General features: G+C 32.9%; 1 protein-coding gene across 1 annotated transcript in view; it reads left to right on the forward strand.

The window, feature by feature from the left end:
• The window catches only part of LOC140436339 (uncharacterized), a 73,061-nt gene extending 57,041 nt beyond the window's left edge, over nt 1-16,020 (forward strand). Inside the window, exon 2 of the mRNA XM_072525065.1 lies at nt 15,407-16,020. Within this exon, the coding sequence (XP_072381166.1) occupies nt 15,407-16,015 (609 nt within the window). The 3' untranslated portion in view covers nt 16,016-16,020. The remainder of the gene's footprint in view (nt 1-15,406) is intronic.
• The last annotated feature ends 7,714 nt before the right edge of the window (nt 16,021-23,734 follow it).

Here is a 23,734-nt window from a genome sequence, read left to right on the forward strand (position 1 = left end):
CTATCCCAAAGCCTATCTATTATATTAAATTTAAATCATGGCTCTTTTGATTCACACCACCAACTGTTACGTCATCTAAATAAGCGTTAACACCCTGTAGATTTTCTTTTTTAATGGTAGAATCAATGGCTCTCTGAAAACATAATACTACACAGGTAACCCCAAAAGGAATACAACGGAATTGGTAGAGGCATTCATTGCCTAGAAAGTTGTAAATGGTTTGTCAGATTCCTGAATTAGTATTTGATGATACTCGAATTTTAAATCAAGTGAGCTAAAATGTTATATTTTAATATCTTAGACACTACGAATCGATATTCTGCAAAGAATAAGCATCAAGTAATTTTAATATATTTATTGTTTAAGAGTAATCAACTACCATGCGGCATTTATGATTTTTGTTTTTAGTTACCAAAAGATGATCCAAGATGATTTTTACTCTCTTCAATAATTTCTTCTTCATCTTCCTGTGAATGTGAAGTTTTTATGATTTACTATTAGATCACTAACAGGAGAATTTAAGTGTCATCATTGGTATGCGGTTGTCTTTTTAAAGACGAATCACATGCTATGATTTTTACTGGCAGATATTCTCAAGTTAAAGTTGATTTCATGTAATCGAATGAAATATCTTCCAATAAAGTCGTCCCAGAAACTCAGCAATATTGGTAATATCATTTTAAAGTCATAGCAATATAGGCAATATCATTTTAAAGTCGTCTACTTTAAAATGTATAATATATGTTTGAATTGTCAATATAAATGAGTCAGATAAAATTAAATTATTAGAAGAACGTTTAAGCAAGTAACAAAAAACAAATATTTTTTTGTTTATTAATATTTTGTATTTTGAGAATGATTTCCGAATTTGAAATCGAAACGTCAAAAAAACTTATTTTAAAGTTAAATTGTGGCTTATTCCCAATAAAAATAGCAATTCCATAAATATAGTAGCTAATAATGGAGATAAACTAGAGCCCATTGCTAGATCAAAATTATGTTTATAGAATTCATTATTTAGTTGAAAATATGTATTATCAGTACATAATGTGAATAACTCCATTATAGCTGATACATTTAGTATTGTTCTAGTTGGAAAGGTATCACCATTCTTTAATTTTGTTTTGATTATATTTAAAGTCTAATCTATTGGCACATTTGTAAATAAACTATTTATGTCAAAACTTACTAAAATCTTATTTGAATTAAATTCAATATTCGATAATTTATTTAAACATGTAATGAATAATTCTTCCTGCGCTATTTTGCGTATATTTTCTGTTATGTTAGTATAACTTTCTTCAAAGGACGTATTTTCAGACCAGTTCAAATGCTCATCTATATTTTTTACACATCTATAATAGTCTAGATTTTACCTATGGCTATTTGGCAACTCTAGAATAATTGCTTAGGCCTGTTAGTGACATTAATATCAATTTTCTCTGCGAGCGTAGAATTCAAAGTTACTCCGAGATATTTAACCTCACTAGTGCTAATCAAAGGATTTACATCAAATGGTTGACAGAGAGGTAAAAGTCAGTGAAGAAAACGGACTGTCCCTAAACACAAAAAAGACACAATTTATGGTAGTTACACAAGCCCAACAGCGCCAAGAAAACATAACAACACATGGAGAACAAATTAAAAAAGTTGAAAAATATAAATATTTGGGTACAATAATTAACGAAAATAACGAGTACACAGGAGAGATTAAGGCAAGAATAGGACAGGCAAGAAATTCTTTCAACAAACTGAAAAAAGTACTCTGCAGCAGGGACAATTCAATGTCTTTAAAGGTAAGACTTCTGAGATGCTACGTGTTCTCCGTATTATTTTATGGGTTGGAGGGTTGGACATTAAAGAAAAATGTTTCGGACAGATTAGAAGCCTTCGAGTTATGGGCCTACAGAAGGATATTAAGAATAAGTTGGGTGGATAGAGTCACGAATGTCAAGGTGTTGAGAAGAATAGGAAAAGATAAAGAGGTTTTAGGGAGTTTTAAAGAGGTTTAAAGAGGAATACAGGGTAGAAGGAGTCGCGGAAGAAGACGCATCTACTGGTTAAACAATTTGAGAGCTTGGTTTAACTGCACTTCTGCTGACCTCTTTAGAGCAGCGTTATCGAAAGTGCGAATTGCCATGATGGTTGCCAACCTTCTTAGAGGAGATGGCACATGAAAAAGAAGTGTTAATTAGTTCCCTCCCAAACAAACTCAGCCCACTTAATCCCAGCAGCTTTTAGTCTATTCGGTAACTAAGTTGGTGTTGGAAGAGTTAATGGGTAGGTCTTCTTTCAGGAACAGTGTTTCTATCTACTATAGGGCATAATGCATATGAACCCAGACATTTTGGCTACTTGGCTTGTGGATTTCTATGTATCACAGTGTTGGTGTTAGTACTCATCCATTGGAGCACTCCATAGTTGCTATTAAGTTGAAAGCGCGTGTATGCTTCTCCTCGGATATAATTCGCTAATAAAGCATTCTTGTAATCCACATGCATATAGTACGTACTATTGAATTTTTTCGTCATCAGTACACAAATTATAGTATTTGCACAATTCTTAATATTATTCCCTCCTATCTTCTCTAATTAGGTCATTTTTACAAAAAAATGTATTATTTTAATATGTCAATGATGTTTTATTGTAGTTTTTTCTCGTTAAATTACGAATCGCATCACTATTGAAGATACTCATCAATAATTATATAATACTTTAGATTTTTCTTGGGAGTTCATATAATTTGAGGTTCAAAGGTTGAATTAAAATTTTATCTGGCTTAGGAAAAATGAAATCTGATAATTTTATTCATTAATGCATAATAAAGATAATATCGCAATTATACTTAAACCTACTACAACGATCGTAAAAATTGATTATTTAAAAATGATTCAGACAGAACCGTTCTCAATTCAATCTAATATAGCATTCATCGTATAATTTTTTTAGAAACGCCAACACAATAAAAATCATACTAAACAATTTTTAATGACAGTTAAATAGTTTTTCTTTAATTGCTGTTCTTAAAAAATCCAAAATTGCTTTGATTTGTCAGAAATCGGCACCATTCTCACAAAGCAATCAAAGCATTGAATATTTCCCAAAGCAATCAAAATACGCTCAGATGATTATGATTGCCAAGCCAGGAAAATCAGAATACAAGTTAGTTCTTACAAATCTACCACCAAGGATGTCAAAAATAATGAAAAAACTTTTATTATACAGATTAACAGAAAAACTGAAGTTAGGCAAAAGACGACAAATCTAACAAGTTCCCTAATAATTAAATAAACATTTTTTGTCAAATTTTGTGTTAAAAATACCATAACTTAATAAAAACAAAACTATCCTTATAATCGTTTATTTTAATTACTGAAACGGCCCTGATCTAGAGCTTAATGAAACGGAATCAGAACTTAATGATCTACTTTTCCCGGTTTTTGTTATTGCTTAATTGGGCATTGTTGATACTAATTATTCCCGTAATAAATTAACATGAAATTGAAGTGCAGATATCTCAGGAATGGATAAGATGTTTTATCTCGTATGGTTACCGTTTTCGTCAACCATTGTTTTACAATAATTAGAGTAATGTTAAAGACTAAAAGGAATTAAAAATGTATACACGGTGACCGCCTCTTCGTTATGCGTGTCACTTAGTATATATTATTATACAGGGTGAGTTTTTAGTGCGACATCGGTTGATAATTCCATTATGGTATAGAATATCCAAAAAACTTAATTAGAAAAAATGTTTTTTTTTTTTTTTTTATTAACATTTAAGATTTTTACAATCTGTTTTGCAGTGAAAACAATAAGTAAAATTTTTTGTCTTTACATGACAGAGAGATGTAAGGTCCAGTGACCAAATCATCACGACACAAATTGGCTTTTTACCGGTAGGATGCGCACATACACTGATACGCGAGCACTAAAAGCGGCACTGATCACAATGGCTGGGTGTTGTTGAAGGCGTAACTCCCACTGCTGTAGGCTCTGTCAGGATAGGTGAGGTAAGTCCAAGGGGTCATGTCGCTTCAATCTCTTCGCTTGTTGGTTGTTGAGAAGATTGTGTGCCAGGGTATTAGGATGCGCCCGCAACCTGTTTTGATATTGTTCAGAAGTTTTTTTGCACTATTCAGAGACTGTTAGTACCTGAAGATCTCTATGTATTGCATCATTCTGGATATACCAAGGTGCATTAGCGATTGTTCTCAGAGTTTTGGATTGGAATCTTTGTATTATCATAATATTAGATTTGCTAGCTGAACCCCAGAGCTGTGAGCCATATGTCCAAATGGGTTTTATTATTGTATTGTATATCAGTAGCTTGTTGTCAATCGATAGGTGAGAGTTTTTTCCCAACATCCAGTAAAGTTTTCTGTATAAAATTCCCAATTGAAGCCTTTTCGTCCATATATGTTTGGTCCAAGTTAGACGTTTGTCAAGGTGAATACCTAAGTATTTTACGTCATGCTTTTGGGGCAAAGGGTGTCCATTTAGGTTAACTTGTGGACATGTACCTCTTCTTAGAGTGAATGTAATTTGTGTAGATTTTGAGGGGTTTACTCTAATTCTCCAGAGTTTAAGCCGTTCATTTGTTTTGTTCAGATGTAGTTGCAGTCTCTCTGATGCTATTATTGGGTTGCTATGAGAGGCCAAGAAAGCAGTATCATCTGCGAATGTTGCAAGCGTTAGGTTATTGCTTATTGGCAAGTCAGCCGTATATATCAGGTACAGAATCGGTCCGAGCACACTACCCTGAGGTACACCAGACAGGATGGGGTAGAGTTTTGTATAGGCTTCACTATATTTTACCAGATATCTCCTTTCTGTAAGGTATGATTGAAGCAGTTTAAAGTAAGGGTAAGGTAAATTTTTCTTTAATTTGTACAGAAGTCCTGTATGCCACACCTTGTCAAAAGCTTGAGAGGCGTCTAGAAAGGCTGCAGTACAATATTGCTTGTTCTCGAGACTACTTCTTATTGTTGTGTATAGTCTGTGAACTTGTTCTATTGTACCATGTTGGTTACGAAAACCGAATTGATGGTCAGGTATGAGACACTTTTCGTCCAATATTGGTTTGATTTTTCGTAGTAGAAGTTTTTCGAAGACCTTAGAAATGACTGGGAGTAGACTAATCGGTCGGTATGAGTTGACATCTTTTGGATCTTTACCAGGTTTTTGAATGAGTATAATCTGTGCCACTTTCCATTGCAGAGGGAAGTAATGCAGACTAAGCATGGCATTGAAGATCATAGTGATTATTCTGTAACAGTCATTGGTTAGTTCCTGGAGGATCTTACCCGTTATGAGGTCGAATCCCGGAGCCTTATTGGGTTGTATCTCATTCTTTATTATCTGTTTTACTTCTTTAATATTAAACTTGGTGATTGGTAGATCCATTTGATATGGAGCCTTAAGAAAAGAATTAAATGGTTCTTCTTGTTCTAATGGCACTACTCTGTTAAATGGACTAAATACTGTAGAAAGATGTTCAGCGAATGTCTCAGATTTTTCTGTGTCTGTTCTTGCCCATTTACCTTTGACATTTTTTAGAGGAGGTATGGCGTCTTGTGGACCTTTTACCTTTCTCGTCGCCTTCCATAGAGAATAATTGGTGTCTTTGGACGGAGTCAAATTTTCTAAGTAAGTTTGGATCCCCCTGTTTTTCTCTTCTTTTAATAGATTTTTGAGTCTTCTGGTAATTCTGTTTAAATTTTGTTTGTCAATAGGAGCGTGTGTGTTTTGCCACTTTTTCCTAAGTTTTCTTTTCTCATCGATCAGGTTTTTTGCACTTTGCGAACAGTTTATGCTTTCCTTCCATGTTGTTTGTTCAGGAGTAGAAATCCAACCTGCCTTTTGTATGGAGGTAGTAAGTTGTTGTACCGCATTTTCAATTTGTAATTCTGTTTTAAGTGGCAAGTTCGTTGGTATTTGTTCTGCTAGTGCGCTTCGGAATATTTTCCAATTTGTTTGATTATTGGTTAGGACTGGAGGCTTATTTCTGAGTATGATTTTGGAGTCTAGGTCAATTAGAATGGGAGAATGGTCTGAAGAGAGGTCCCAGCATGATTCTATTGCTAAATAGTTAAGAGAGATACCTTTAATCACACAGAAGTCTAAGAGATCTGGTGTTTTATTTGGATCTGTAGGCCAATAAGTTGGTTCTCCTGTAGATATGTATTGTAGGTTGTTTCCTGTTATTGACTTCAGCAGTTGTCTACCCCTTGTTGTAATTAACCTAGAGCCCCAGTGATGATGTTTACAGTTAAAGTCTCCTCCTGCTATGAATTTGTGTCCAAGAGAACTGAAATAGGTGCTAAAGTTGTTTTCGTTGATTGGTTGACCAGGAGGACAGTAGACCGCAGATAATGTAAGGTTGCCTAGCCAGTCTTCGATGACAATGCTAGTTGATTGCAGGTACTTTTCACTGAGCTTATTTAACTCATGGTGTTTTATATTAGATTTGATAATAATAGCTGTGCCACCGTGTGCCTTGTCATTTGGATGTTTTGTGTAGTAGACAATGTATTTTGGAATTTTGATATAGTTTTTGTCTGTTAGATGAGCTTCTGATACAAGCATAACATCAATTTTCTTCTCGTCGAGGAAAATTTTTATTTCTTGGATGCAGAAAAAAAAAATGTAGGCAATGATATTCTCCATATCTTAGTATATCCAAAAAGTTGAACTTTTGTAATAAATAAGTTAAAAATCATAAAAAGGTAGTACGTTTTCAGTTGAAAGTTGAAAGGATAGCGCATTGAAACGTTTAAATTTAACCGATGCAGAAACCATTTTTAAAACAGTAAATTCTGCTTTGCATAATATAAATCTTTCGTGGGAGGAGTTGAAGCTGTATGCTTTGACGGAGCTTCCGCGATGTCAAAAAACTTAACTATGTACAGAAAAGATGTAAAGAGAAAAATACTAATATGTATTATGTTCATTCACTCCTTTGCTCATTGTCTTAATTTAGCATTGGTAGCCTCTTGCACTAATCATATTGAAAATCTAAAGACTTTGTGTTTTTTGGTGTAACACAATTGATTTATTCTTATATGGAAGGCAGTCTAAAAAAGCATGCTTTTTTATGGAGAGATTTTAAAGTTTACAAAATAAGATAAAAACTTTGAAATCTTTATCTGAAACACAATGGGCTTGTCGTGCTGAGGCAGTTACTGTAATCAAAGAGCAGCTTGAAGTAATTATAGAAGTCATTGAAGAGAAAGTTGAGGACGCAACTGATGCAATAGCTGGAGCTAAAGGTAAATGGATACTATATCAAATAAAATTCTTCTACGTACGATTATGCAAGTGGCTTTCAAAGTTAGTAAGTAACTTCAATCACCAGACATATAAATTTGTGAGGCTATAGAAGAAGTTTCAAACTTAACCTTGCTTTGGAATAACTAAGGATTGAACCATCTATATTTTATAATATTTATTTCTAAGTAAAAGACACTTGTTATAAGCTTCAAATTGACATTCCTACTCCGAGAAAACGTACAGTTGCTACTAGATTAGATAATAATGCTATAATGGTGACTATTTCACTAAACTATTTTTAACTGATAAAACGTCATGGCAACGCCACGTTTCCTACTGACAAAACTCCTTCCTGTCCTTGATCTATCATCTACAAAATTATGACAGATCCGTCACGAAGGTGTCTGGTAATTATATTGTTGTCAGTTTGACAAACGTTATTGAGGCGTAATCAATTTTGGACAGATATAATGAATTCAGACAAAAAATCAAGATTTGGATGATGAAAAATCAGTCAGGTAAAGAAATAAAAAAATTGATTTCGGAAAATGTCCCATTGAACACGCAGAGGTCCAAAAGCTCTATTTGGACCAAATTTTCGGAGTTCCTACGGGTGAGAAATTTTACGCTTGAAAGATGTACTACCATAACGGAACTAGCAAAAGTTCTCAAAGATTATGCCTTTACAAGAAAAAAGGCAATGGCAAAGACTATGAGGAGTCTTCTGTAAAGTCAATGTGTATTACTACAGCAAAAATGGTACAAGAAAAATATTTTACAGAGTACGGCATAAAAAAACTCTTTCACAGATATATCAAATTTCAAATGTGCAAGATTGGCCATAGATACCAAGCGGAGGCAGCTTCAAAGTGTTCAAGAAAAAAGAAAACTCAGCTCAAAAGCATTATCCACCGAAGAACTATTAAAAATCATCCGAAGGTACGACGAGGAAACCCCCGATGGAGCACAAAAAAAGTTTTTTCGCCTTTGCTCATTTGAACTTTGCCAGGCAGCAAATGCATTTACAATCAACTATAAAAAAAGGGAAACTCTTTGTATTTAATCTGCTTTTAGACCAAATAATTTAGTCATTAAATGGTAAATTTGACGACTAAAACATCGACTTAAATTTGGAAGAATAAAAAAAATATATTTATGCAGTAAGCAAAATTATTTCAAAAAATTGTAAACTCTTTTTCATATATAAAAATATCATTGCTGAAAATTAAAAACAAAAGTAAATGGGGGATGTAGGGTGCAATTTTCAGCATTGGAACCCAGACTAAAAATAACTAGCCACGCTTATGAATCTGCGTAATAAAGCAAAATAATAGACATAAAGGTATATAAACTAATTCGCCCAAAGTGAAATTGAATTCTACGCAAGTGTAATCTGGCGATCTCCACCTGCTATAATAAAACAAATGCTCCATTCTGGTAGTTTAAGCACGTAAGAGATTTCACAGCGTATAATGCAACATTTTAATAAACTGTAATTTCTATTGTTTGAAGTACTACCTGTGAAGTACTTCTGTACTCACATTTTGTTAATAATGGTTATACGTAGCGTTACATATGTTTCGTTTTTCATCTGGTTATATTTCACATACGGTTTATTATAAGCTTTGAGGTAATGTGAAAAAAATGTAATTGTTCTACTTGTATATACAGTTACATTTTATTGGTACAATATATACCGGGAGCTATAGGAAGCGGAAATGCAGATTGAAACGATTTTTATGAACGTCTAATTCATTATAATTATCGAGTTAAATCTGAGTGAGGCTCTCACTTGTTCTAAGAGAATATTCACTTATCCCAGATAAATAGGGTATTAGGTAAGTAAAGAGGAAGAAAATTAAAAAAAATCTTTAAAGTTTTTAAGGTTTTAAAAATACTCAAGATTATGTAGGTAGGTAATTTAGTTAGTAGCTAAGAACTATTACTAAACTTTATAAACCACCTAGGGATTATTCAAGGATAGGTATCATTTAATTCTGGAATGTCAAACAAAGCTCGCTTTCCACTTTGCACTAGAGCCTTTATGAGCATCATAATTCCGTCGTTTTTGTAAAATACTTCATCCTTTTTTTTAGGCCACTTCCATTGTTTTTCAACACGTTTCATTACATTAACCATTGTTCCTGTTTTGAAGACATTGGTGAGTTGACTAAGAAAATATTTTTCTTCGAATTGTACGACTGTGTACTTTCCCACTGACTTATCTACTACTTTGGGTACTAAAAAATCTTCTCCTGAAGAATGTTCGTTTTTAACACGAGAAAGATGTTCATCCCATGAACTATCGTTACTTTTCATACATTTAGGTTCGTATTCATCCTCACTAACAGAATCTGGGTCATCTGAACTATTTCTCTAGCGTTTTTTGTTGATTGTCAGAGGTTCCAGGCTGATGTGTATCATCCTTTTTGTATTTACAGCAGTGGCAATATCATTGTTAAAGTCACTACTGCTTATACTTTTTCCTGGTTCCATATTCAAACATTTTTTCTTCTTATTTGCCTTCCTTTGGTAGTTTCTTCTTCCTCTTTATAAGCAATTCTGCTTATTCATTGGCGGAATAATATCTCTATGAAAGGTTGTCACTCAATCTTTTGTGCGGTCGTTCGATACTTCTTTTACCGATTGGTGACTTATCTCTTGCTCTATTTCGACGACACGGGTCTCCCCCATTCTGTTTATATCGTTACTCCATTCTTTTTTTGAAGTTATACTTCTATACGCACGGTCGGTGTTGGAAATTTGCATAAGAGTGAATCTGTGAAACCATTACATATGTAAGATAATGAGTAAGAGAGAGACAGGAGATATATTTTCTCGCTCTTTCTCTCTCCAGAATAAAAATGTTCCTTTTGTATATATATTTAATATTATATATATAATATTGTATATATATATAATATTATATATAATATAATATGTATTAATATTATTATTTATGTGATATGTTTTGTATTATTTAAAATTAAACGTTTATAATTATTTCAGGCTTTTGTATTTCAAAATAATCACTGTTTTACCGAGAACTGTCAATTTTGAAATCCGTTAGTGTCATGTCTAATTGGCAAATCCTTTACGTGTTTGGTTCATACGCTGGTGGTTGTGAGTTCGAATCCCCATTATGAATTTACTTTTTTATTTTTGAAATATTATTTAAAAACCTCACTTTAATCTTATTAAATATATGTAATATACGCAAAAAAAATAAATTTTAAAATAAAATGAAAATTTACAACATAATCCGAGTTGTTGGTTTTTTATTTTTATCTTCGTAAAGTAAGTTATGTATATTGGCAGTTTTAAATACTTATGAATATTACATTTTAATTTATATTGTATTATTATATTAAATTATGTTGCAGTGTATTTATTGTATTGTAATTTTTATATTAATAACAAAATAAACAATGAATTTTACTGCAGAGTATGTGTAAATTTTTTTTTGCATTCAACTCCTTTTATACATATTTTATATAAAAATAAAAATATATATTTTCATTAAAATATTGATACAATCCTTTATTTACTATACTCCTATTAAAGGTCAAATGTTTATATACAGCAAACGATGCACTATATACCTATATAACTAATTCTTTTTTTTTCTGCTCTCTCTTACCTATAGCATTACACATGTAATAATTGTGCAGATTGACTCCTATATAAATTTTTAACGGCGAACGCGTGTATAGAAGTATAACTTCTACCGGCAGTCCCACTGGACTGCCACACCCGTTTTTTTTTCTATTTTGTGTCCATTCATTTATATAATGTACGCTACATTTTCTTCTAATGTCTTTTCTTTTCATTCGATCTCGCAGCGTATTTCCTGTAATTCTTCTCAGTACTCTCATCACTGCCGTTAACAGTAGCCTTTGTGTTGTGGCTGTGTCGGGTCTTGATTCTGAGACATATGTCATTATTGGTCTTACACTGGCCTTATAAATTCTTGACTTGTATCTCAGTGTTAATGAGTCTGTTCCTCATATAGTGTTAGTAAGGCATCCAGCCAGTCTATTTGCATTTTTTACTTGATCTCTCACTTCTTTGTCCAGATCTCCACTGCTGGACAGTGTAATTCCCAGATATTTTATTTCCATTACTTATTCAATACTGATGCCATCAATTTCTATTTTACATCTGGTTGGTTCTTTGCTGACTACTATTGTTTTAGTGTGTTTTTTTATGTGTTTTGGTTTTATTAGTTTCTTTACCTCCGTTCTTTGACCTCTTATGTAGCTCCATATTTCCTTTGATAGTTTCGGTTCTTATAATTGTTATTACTATTTAACCACAATTTAAAATACCACAAGAAAATAGCTTTAAAACAATATTATATTTGTTAAATGTTTAATAAAACTATTGCCAACAATCTCAGATATTTGGGCATCTGCTGTTACAATACGGTTACATTAACGATCTGATACTTCATGGTGATCTAAAAGAAAAATTCAAATCTTTGTAAATCCAGATTTCTAATTGGTTAATTAGATTTTTTTCAAAGATTGGGAAACTCATTTTTTGGTATAGAAGAAAGTCTGCTACTGTGACTACTTGTCTTTCATGTGTTCAAGATTTTTCGCAATTTCTCCTTCATAGGGTGGAAAAATGCTACGTCTAGTGGCTGGAGCAAATGCGTGGTATTAGTTGGTAATGCTATAAAACGAATATCCTTAGCTTCACATTCTTGAATGACCTGCTAATTGAAATGTGAACTTATATTGTAGCTTATGATTGTCTTTCGGCCCTCTTATCGTTTTAATATTGGAAGTAGTAGTTGTAAAAACCAGTCCTCAAAAACTTGATAATCAAACCACCCTGAAGCTGACCTATTATATCGTGCATTTAAAGGCCCATTTTTAGTGAAAGTATTGCACAGTTTTTGAGATTTATAATTAATATAAAGTGGAGCTAATTGACCCTTTTTATTTCTACAGACCATTAAAGAAATAAGTACATGATTTAAACTATTTTTCTCTAAAAATTTTTTTTCAATTTTTATGATTGTTTAAAAAAACAAAGCAAAATCAGTTGTACATCTTCAAGGATTTGTTATTAGCTATCCCTCATATATCTTTTAGAGCCTTTAGAAACCTGTATGATTTTTTCAGCTTTTTTCCTTTATTGACCTAAAAGAAAGTTTTTAAAATAAATCCATCAATATGTAGATAGGTATAGTACCAATTCCATTCACCGTCAAATACAAAAAGTTTAGAGAAGAAGGTCAAATGATTTGACAAAATATGTAATGAATTTTTGCATTTCCCTTGAAATTCGCGTTATTGAGGTTCTGATGTAATTTTATATCCCCAAAAACTCCTTATAATAATCAAACAATACATAATAGCATCTTAATAATGCGCGGTCATGCTGAATTAATATTTGTCCTTTAGTGTTATGTTTAAATAGACTCTTTAAACAAAACCTTCAAAATAATATTGACAAACGAATCGCTGCTTGCGATTTATTCAGTCAACCGACTACTTAAAGCAAATATTCTTACAATTTCCCGGAAAGTGTTTTTAGGTAGTAGTTCTCAACCGATTCATCCGTGTTTATTCATAGTGGGTTCGTTAACTTCCCATACAATTTTCATAAGTGCAACTGTGGATGAATATTGATTAGATATCTACTTGAATCTCTTTTCGCGTTTCCGACAACCGTCGAGGAAGAGCATGTGCGGCACAACTTACGAACGGAATAGATGGAATGTTTTATTAAATTTGAAAGTTAATGTTAAATATATAGGAAATGTTATACTCCAGTCGTCAAAGACGAAAATGCCACTGAATCTCTAAAAATCATACAAACAAGCTGAATTTTGCAGAGAATATTAATTTTGGGACATCACCGTAGAAAAAAACTGATTTAAATAAAAAATGTGATAATTTTAAACAAAAATGTTTATTAGCAGTTTTTGTGTAGAATGAACAGTTCTCTCACAAACAACGCTTGAAGCTACAGTCATGTAAAAATAAAAATAGATGTCCTAACTACCGGGAAATTAATTCGATAATGTATTATTAAAAAATTTAATACAGAGATATATATGTATCTGCACTATTTTTATCGATCTCGTACTCCTTGGAAGAGTTGTACAAACTTCAAAAAGCCCATCTTTTATAACCAGTAAAACGCTATACGAGTTCATGTATACATCAGGATATTAAGAGATATTCTTAATAAAAACTTAATACCCAAAAATCTAAATTGCTAAAAATAGTACTCAACAAAACCTCAATGACAAAGTTATAATAGTTAATTCATCAAATAAAATTGAGCAATGTGGAAGCAATTAACTAGAAATCAGTGCCACACAAAATAAATATCTTAGAATTTATTTGGTCAATAAACGGTAAAGGTCTTACTAATTATTTTCGTTTTAAAATATAAATGCAAATACGACAAAATCATTGAAATGTGTAAAAATGACATCAATTTTAAATATCTGTAGTAACCCGAGAATAATGATGTAATTTATTATAAAATCGTGGATCATAAATTTACCTTTTGGTTTATTTAAAGTAATTAAAACAATGATTTATAATCAATAACAATATTGTTAAAAGACACTGACAATGAATTAAATTATGTTATTTTTATATTTAACTTAGACATACCACAGGAAAATTGTTTCAGAACCTTTTTATATTTACAACGTGTTTATAAATATATTTTTTTCTTAAATAGTATTCAAACTGACCTAATACCTAATAAAAATGTATTTTTATTAATAGTTCAGTCGTCAGAGAGTTCTAAAAATCATACGAACGAAGAAGGCAAATGAAAAGAAGAAACACAATATGCAAAATAATGAAAAATTTTTAGGTTATTCCATAAATCATTGATGTTATCAATACAGAAACTTTGTTCATTTAAAGTTAAAACATACTAGAAAATCCTTTGGACTATAGAAGAGAATACCTAAGTCAAAAGTTTCTTATTAACATACGATATCGTAAGTCTACTCTCTACCCAAATATCAGAAAACTGAATGACCAAACCCGGACTCAAACAATGAAATTGACTGCTCTGGCGGATCGAGGAGTGATTTCATCCTCAAAAATCATTCTCTTGTATGCATCAGTGGAAAAATTGTTGTTTATTTCTAGCGTAAATATCTAGGTGGAATCAAGATCTATCGAAAGAACAATTTAAATTATTATAAACAGACTCGAAAATGCTTACATTACCAACCTTAGAGACCCAAAAAGATTAAGAATGTTTTTCGGTGTTTTAATAAATATACGGGGTAAACCGAAAATACTACAAAGTTTTTACGGAGATTGTAACCATATTTTTTTGGCTGCAACAAATATTTAGAAAAATCTACTAAATTAATTCGCACACTTGTTGAAATAGAATATTATCTTCGTAGATGTTGCGGCGGTTGGGGCTGGGAAAATTTTACCGACCGTGGAAAAAAGCGGCATCCTTTGATGTTTACACCTGCTCAGGTGTTCGAGTGACGTCACGCTCACTGACGTGAAGTCGAGTCATTTCTTCTTTTCGTCAGCTGATCTATTTTTCGTCTCATGTCACGTTCTTCTATTTACTTATTGAACGTCCACTGCTTGACAGGGGAACTTAATATTTTATACACTGCTACATATAAGCTTGCATTCTTTCGTCTAGTGATCGACCCAGATTTTTTGTCCAGTACTCTACATAGGCCTACGATTCTTTCCTCCAGTGCTGCACATAGGTCTAAGATTATTTCCTCGAATGCTCTATATAGGTCTACGATTCTTTTGTCCACGGCTAGACACAGGTCTTGTCGCTAATCATCAAATTTTATAATTGATGTAAAAGTAGAAATATAAATTAGTATAACTTCAGTCACTTATTCATATATCTAAAAAATAAAAACAAACAAGAACAAAAAAATATCTTTAAATGTAAGTAAAACATTCTGTGGCCGATGGACTTGATTACATGCCATATCTTTCACATACACATATACTTAGGAAAGAAATCTGAACTACCAACTGACATTTCAGTCTAGTGAGTCAATCATATTTTGTTCTTGAAACTATACGTTTAATAATGTTTTAATACTGTTTTTGTATTTAACGTAAGTTTTTCCAAAAACTAATTATCATCTTTGTTTCAGATGAAGCTGATTTTACATACACTCACAGCATTCCTAATAGTCAAATGGATACAATGCTATCCAGTCGAAAGCAGTAACGCACGCAAAGGAAAATCCCTAGGCTACTTAGACTACATGCAGCCCGATGTAGACTACAACAATCTTGAACTAGAAAACGACAACTACATGTCCTTGGCTTTAGGAGAAAATCCCTTGAGTAGAGCCATACCTTCAAGAAAACACCAATATAATTCCCCGATTTACTACATTAGAATACCACCACAGCCTTACATGTTCGTCTCAGGATTAGGATACGTTTCTCAACCAATGACGCCACAGGTATCTCAGTTCTTGAACGTGCCCGTCTCCTTTGTGTCCAACGGTAAACCGAACGCTATTTACCAGTGGTCTGGAAACTTCGGCGGCTTCCCTACGCCAGCTCCGACTCAGTTCCCCACCTACACCGTGACGCCCAAACCGCAAAAACCCACGAAGAAACCGTTGACTGATTCCCCGATACACAAATTACCAGGAAGTTTTGCTTTTAATGGAAAACCTGAAGACATCTACGTTTTAAGGGACTCCTACAACTCGCTCTATAATGACGTATTGCAGAATGTGTATCCTTGAAGTCGAATCTTTGAACGAAAGTGTGTGATATAAGATATTTATTTAATTTAATAACAAATATTTTGTTTAAAATTTGATGATAAATGAGATGGATGGAGCACTTGTATATTTCTTTTTAAAAAATAATATTTTTATGTGATTTTCATAATAATTATTGTTATTCTTACAGAAGAGTATATAGTATATTAACACGTTCGCTAACAAGCAGTTACTTAAGTTTCGTCCTTATAGACCATGTATACGTTATGTCAAATATTTGAAAAAAACCTTTACCTCTTTGTAATTTATATAAAACTGGATATGAATATTTAGTTCCCTTAAATTGCCGGTATGTGCAGTACGATCCCCGGAGTGAAGGATGAGACACTGGTCTCTTGGAAAAATCGATGTGGCTCATATATGATGAGTCGCTTGGTAGCGAACGTGTTAAGTTACAAGAATGTTCATAAGAAACTATTATTATTTTTATCTTCTTCTTAAATATAAAAACATTGACCAATCGTTTATGGGTTGGAAACTGGAGCTCAAAATGTTAAATTACAATGTTATTCTTCTCATCTGTATCAAATTAAGAAAACGTAACGCAAAATGCGAAACTAATACATTTATTTTCTTCTTCGAGTAAATCTTTATGCCTTTTAGTGTTAGATTGTTTATTTTATTATTTTTTCCCATTTCTCGCATTGCTCCCATTTATTTAATGGTCACGTTTTGTCCAATTCCGTTAATTCTATTTAATCTATTTTTCTTGGGCCGTCATCTACTATCTTCTTAGTTAAATTGGTCTGATTTTTACTTACTAGATGTCGGTACAAACCCAACTGATTTCTCCCAATTTTATTCTGGTGGACGTTCTTGATTTACATGTTGTCTAATTTCTTTATTTTCGTATCTATGCATTTTCTTTTTCCCAGCAATTCGTCTAAGGTATTTCATTTCCTTCTTTTTCCTCTAAATGTGAGGATGAAAATAGAATATTTTTTTCCACTATTTCTAACGGTGTATCGCCTATGGTAATTTGGGCGTTTATGTTGGTGTTCTTACTAATGATCATTATTTTTGTCTTCTTGCAATTTAGTTTTAGGCCGTATTTGTTAAATGTTTCTACAACGTTATTTATCATCCCTTGGAGCCCCCGCGCACTATCTGCCAGCAACACTGTGTTGCTTTTTGTTGGAGATATAAGTTTGAGATCAGTCTTATATCCTTACCATCGATGTTTTTAGGATATCGATTAGTTTCATAGATCACATAGATGTGGGACTATATCAAATGCCTTATCGAAATCAATGAAACATGCATACACATCGCAGTTGACATCCCTGGCTCTCTATATTAGAACTTGCAAACTAAAAAGTGCTTTCCTCCTTACGAGTGCTGCTCTGAATCCAAATTGAACTTCACTCAGGTGTTCTTCTAATTTGGTTTTTATGCGCGAGTGAATGACAGTAAGGAGTACTTTACGTGCATGGCTCTTCAAACTAATTACTCTATGTTCTTCCCATTTTCTAGCGTTGGCTTTTTAGGAAGTGGAATGAATTTTGATAGTAGCAGTCTTTTGGTAATAAAGATGTAGTTGAATAGTTTCGTAAAAGCTGTGATTTGGTGTGCCTCTAATAAATTTAAAATTTCACCAGGCAGCTCATCAGGTCCTGGTGATTTCCCATCTTTAATCCGCTTAATTTCCGTCGGACTTCGGGCTACATCTTCGAATAATTCTTGCATATATTCATATATATTTCATTTCCATAGATTTTACTTGTGTTTCTTCTTTTTTCTATAATGTAAATGGTTCATTCGTAATATAATAGATGGGACCATTGTTTTATAAAAAACCATATGTTAAAATCTTGTATTTAATTCATTATTTTCATGTTTTATTTAATATATAATCTATGCTAGTTGCCTTCATTTGTCTTTTTGGTATATATAACTTTATTTTCCATCATTAGAAATTTTGGTCCGTCGGTAATCATATAATTCTATTATTTTCAATTCCGTCTTCTTGATTTCTATGTTTGTTATTCTGTGTTTAGTCTTTAATATTTCTTATTACTATCTTGCTCTTTTCTTCTTGTATTTCCATCTTCATATTTTCTATCTCTTCCGTTCAAATATCCTTCAGTCTCTTCATTTTATCGTAGATGTCTGCTGAAAGTACCGTCATCTGTACATGTTTATTTGTATTGGTTCCATGTTATTACACCCATTGTATATTTTTTAAATTTTCATACGTGATTAATAACATTCTACACATAAAATATTATTTTTTAGATGGAGTAACTATACAATTTTATGAATGAAAATAGCAAACTCCAACACCCAATTTATTTACTGATTATAATTTTTATAATGAAAAATTTTTCGTTGTCTTTACACGATATGTAGTATTCTTACAGTAATGAAATAGTTTTTAGGAGTTTACCTAAATAAATATATATATTTTAGGCACTTACACTTGCGGAAGAATGAACTTTAATTGACACTATATCACTAATTAATAATAGTAATCGATTCTCACAAGGTAGTGTCAATATTTGGTTAAGTATTTTATTTAATTTATTTTAATTACTTCTATATACGTAAAAACGGGCTGTGGGAAAATCAAAAAGTAGTAAAGTTGTTTCTGTTTCAACATCTTATATACTAAAACGCTAAGCCCTTTTCTTGTCCACCACTTTACTCAAAAACCATATTAGATAATTAAAATATTTTTTCGGAATATTATTAGTATTACGTATGAGATTGTCAAGATATACTTTTGGTACAAAAATTACCTTCCGGTTTTGAGATGACCGGAAGTTAAAATTTACTTTAAGTTTTAGACCCCACAATGTATATATGGATCGAAAGGTCTCGTTGAGACGAATCTAAATATGTACTTCCGGTTGCGATCTGACACCGGAAGTGACCTGAAACGCGCATAAAACGTCAAGATAGAGCAAATCTGACACCGGATTCGTGATCAGCATGCAAAATTAACTCCTAAATGATAACATTGTAACAAAAAACATTGTTTTCGACGAAATATTTCGTGGTATTTAATACACTTTTTACTTGCATTATTATTGATGAATGTTATGTATATTCTTGCTTGTTTGTATTGATCTCTTAATTTTTCTCGCAAAACAAAAATTTCATTTAAAAAACTCGATGTCGAGTTGGTCCGCTAGTAATAATATAAAATGGTAAATCTTTAATTAGTACTATTCCTCAAGGTATGTTAGTATAAGAATATATACAATGAATTAAAGTTAATAAAATCATAAAAATGACAAAAATCCTTATAAAATCAACGTAAATGGAATGATATTATCGATATACTACTACAAAAGCCAAAAACTACAAGAAATTAAAAAAAAATCAACAATATTCCGTCTTAGATTCATCGGTAAATAATTGTTTGAAGGAGGAAAAGTGAGAAATTAAGATTTGAGGTTTAGAATTAATTAGATGATGATTGATTTCTTTCTTATTTTCTAACAATAGATCCAAATTTATAAGACGAGAAATATTAACCAAGGTGAGTGAGTTGTAATCTTGCTGAGATAGATTTCGGAGGCTTCAAAATTTAGTGCAGATGGGTAGGTAAGCATGGTATTCATAATGGATCTTGGAGCGGATGAGATTTTTATATAATGTGAGTATAGTTCTACCATCCACTCCCTAGTTCGTACCAGAACGACATTTCAAGAAGTTTAGTCCTTTTTGATATATTTTTCTTCATAGTGTGCCTGTGTGTCAAAATATTTATAAAATATTTCTAAAGGTGATTCATGGAAGATTATATAGAAAACTAGAAGATGATATGGATGATACTCAGTTTGGGTTCCGCAAGGGTTTGGGAACGAGAGAGGCATTGTTTGCTTTTAATGTCCTCTCTCAAAGATGCTTAGATATGAACCTAGATATTTATTCCTGTTTCATCGACTTCGAGAAGGCATTCGACAGGGTCCGACATGAAAAACTAATAGAAATACTGAGAAACAAAGATATAGACAGACGAGACTTACGAATCATTATCAGTCTGTATTGGAATCAAAAGGCCAATATAAAGATAGAAGAACAAAAGTCCGAAAATATAGATATAAAGAGAGGAGTAAGACAGGGCTGTGTTTTGTCACCATTACTGTTTAACGTGTACAGTGAAGCCATATTCCAGGAAGCGATAGCGGATCTGGGTGATGGAATCTCTGTAAACGGAAGAATAGTAAATAACATAAGATTCGCTGATGACACCGTTATAATGGCAGACACCCTGGAATCGCTACAAGAATTGGTAAATAGAATTAACGATTATTGCATTAGATACGGACTAAAAATAAATAAGAGAAAAACTAAATTTATGATTGTCTCAAAAACGCAACATGGAAATGAAAGATTATTGATAGAGCAAACCCAAATAGAAATAGTAGAGACATATAAATATCTGGGAACCTGGGTTGATGACAAAAATGACCAAAGCAGAGAAATCAAAGTCCGAATCGAAACTGCAAGGCAAGCATTTGTGAAAATGAAGACAATGCTTACCAACAGAGACCTTCAGTTGCATCTCAGATTGGGGGCTCTAAGATGTTACATATTTTCTATCTTACTATACGGAATGGAAGCTTGGACATTGAAGAAAAAACACATAAGGAAAATAGAAGCGTTCGAAATGTGGTGTTACAGAAGAATATTAAAAATTCAGTGGGTTCAAAGGATTACCAATGCTGAGGTACTACGACGTCTAAATAAGGAGTTAGAAATTATAAACAGCATAAAAAGAAGAAAATTAGAATATTTGGGTCACATAACCAGAGGAGAAAAATATGAGCTGCTGAGAATTATTATGCAAGGAAGGATCCAAGGAAGAAGAAGCATAGGAAGAAGACGCATCTCCTGGCTGAAGAACCTTAGAGAATGGTTTAACTGTAGTTCACTACAACTTTTCAGAGCAGCAGCCAACAAAGTGACCATAGCTGTTATGATATCCAACCTCCGATAGGAGATGGAACTTTAAGAAGAAGTGTGCCTGTCCGTTCCGAACGTTAGCGATCATTCTGGTTATGATTACTTTGTTGGTTTCTATACTGAATAGCTGTGTTGAGGTCTTTCTATACCATGCTCTCAAGCGAGGATATTCTTCTTCGTCCTGGGGCACTTTTTCCTTCAATTTTACCTTGCAAAATGCATCGGAGTAGCTCGTACCTGCCATGATTTCTCATTATATGTCCCAAGTACTGCAGCTTACGGCCCTTCACGATGTTGACCAAATCCACGGTTGCGTTCATCCTCCGTAGTACTTCTTCATTGGTGACTATGTCTGTCCATGGTATCTTCAGGATCCTTCTGTATAACCATAGCTTAAAAGCCTGAGTTTTCGCCTTTAATGTCCAAATTTCTACTCCGTACAGAAGCACTCAGTACACGTAACATTTAAGGAGCCTTATTTTTGTTTCTAGGGCGAGGTCATGGCTCTTGAACACAGAGCTCATAGTCAAGAATGCACTTTTTGCCTTTCGGATGCGACATTTAATCTCTTGGGTATTGTCCCACGACTCATTGATTGTAGTTCCCAAGTAGTTATACTGTAAGACACGTTCAATTCTCATTTGGTTCACATACAGATTTGCTCCAGTTATGTTTTCCTTGCTGATGATCATTAGCTTGGTTTTGCTGGTGTTTATATCCAGTCCATATATTCAACTTGTTTCCGTTATTTTGTTTAGTAAGTTTTGCAGCCCTTCTATAGTATTGGAAACACTATTGTATCATCTGCATACTGCAGGTTATTGAGCTTGACTCCATTTATTGAGATGCCTTCATCAATACCTTTTAGAGCCTCTTCAAAAAGATGCTCCGAGTACAGATTGAATATCAGTGGTGAAATTATGCACGCCTGTCTCACTCTCCTTAAGATATTGACCTGATCTCTATATTCTCCATCTATTCGGAGCACCGCTGATTGATTCCAATACAGGTTTACTGTTATTTTTAGTTCTCTTCCGTCAATCCCTGTCCTCTTCAGCACTTTCATCAATTGTTCATGCCTGACTCTATCGAAAGCCTTCTTGTAGTCAATCAGGCATGCAAAAACATTTCGGCTGACATCTATATATTTCTGAAACAGTACCTGTATGCTAAATAAAGGTTCTCTCGTACCAACGGCGTTCACAAATCCAAACTGATTGGGCGCAATTTGTTCCTCGCATTTCCGGTAAATTCTTCTGTGGATGACTTTTAAAGACATCTTCAGCAGATCGCTTATTAGGTTTATGGTCCTATAGTCTTCACAAACTTTTGCTCCTGGTTTTTTGGGCAATGTTACGAACTCCGATTTGAGCCACTCTACTGGTACTTTTCCTGCCTAGTATATTTCATTAAATATTTCAGTTAATATTGCTAAAATATATTTAGTGTGATTCCTCCAGGTAAGAGCTTGATCAGATATTAAACATATATATTTAATTGTTTTTACATATTTAAGTCTCTGATTCCCAAATTTTAAAGTAGATAATTACTTTATCTGCTTTGGTGTCTTTGGGAATATGATGCAGCCAGTTTTAGGTGAAGCAAATTGAAAACCACTCTTTTTAGACCAAGTTAAAGACATAGGAAAATAAGAATCTGCTTTTTGGTGGTTTTTTTAGATTTTAAGATGGAAATAGTTATAGCTGTTTACCATAATTTTACAGACAACAGCTGCAATGACAATAGTGATAACAGTGAAGTCGTTTCAAATTCTGAAAATTGTTCATCACGACCATCTACATCTGCGACAGGTAATAAACCATAACGCAACGAGTCTGCGACGCCAACTGCGAAATCTACTAGTAAATCAAACGATAAAATGTCAGCCCCAACTCCGAAAAAGAAAAAAATTTCAGAAGTGGCATCTTTGGTTAGGGAAATAAAGTCGATAAAGAATGCTTTAAATAGTAGGTACATCTATGGATGAGCATTCTACACCACTAGAAAATGAGCATGATATTTTTGGAACTTTTGTGAATCGCCAACTGAAAATGTTATCTACTGCACGAGTTATTATGGCTCGGGGCAAAATCAATGCCATATTATCTCAATTTCGCATGGAAGATCTAAACTACGTAAACACCACATATACCAGACGCCTTTTTAGATTCACATACAACAATTAATACTATACCATTGCCACTTACATCAGCAGAATTGGATCTGTCAATAATTACAGAAAATTAAGCTAATAATTATCAACGACAAAATCCAGTCGACGAGATTAATTTAGGAATTGATGGCTGAGTAACAGCAAAGTTTAGACCCTTTGACAGTATTAAATTCTCCGTTGCATTTAAATGTCTATTTGATAGATTGACAACTGTCGCTAACATCTAACATGTCATTATTTCTATTTAGGTTATCTAAAGTGTGTATACTGTTTTGTTCTAATAGAATATTAAATTTATTTAAATGTATATCTCTTTGTTTAATATATGAATTTTCATATTATACTATATGTAAACTAAAAATAATTTGATCAAAATCAGAATTTGATATCACATCGAAAAGCAAATCTTCAATACTTACAATATCTTGTTCAAGAAAAAATAAATTTGATCTATGATATTGTAATTGTAAATTTAGATATGGATCACCTTGAAACCCGATAAAAGTAACTTAGTCTTCTGTAACTAATGCCAAATGGAAGAAAATCTAAAGTGATCTCCAACTTTACTCTTGCTGGTAAAGCCTCTCTCATAA

The sequence above is a fragment of the Diabrotica undecimpunctata genome, chromosome 3 (genome assembly GCF_040954645.1).
Source record: "Diabrotica undecimpunctata isolate CICGRU chromosome 3, icDiaUnde3, whole genome shotgun sequence".
Classification (NCBI taxonomy): domain Eukaryota; kingdom Metazoa; phylum Arthropoda; class Insecta; order Coleoptera; family Chrysomelidae; genus Diabrotica; species Diabrotica undecimpunctata.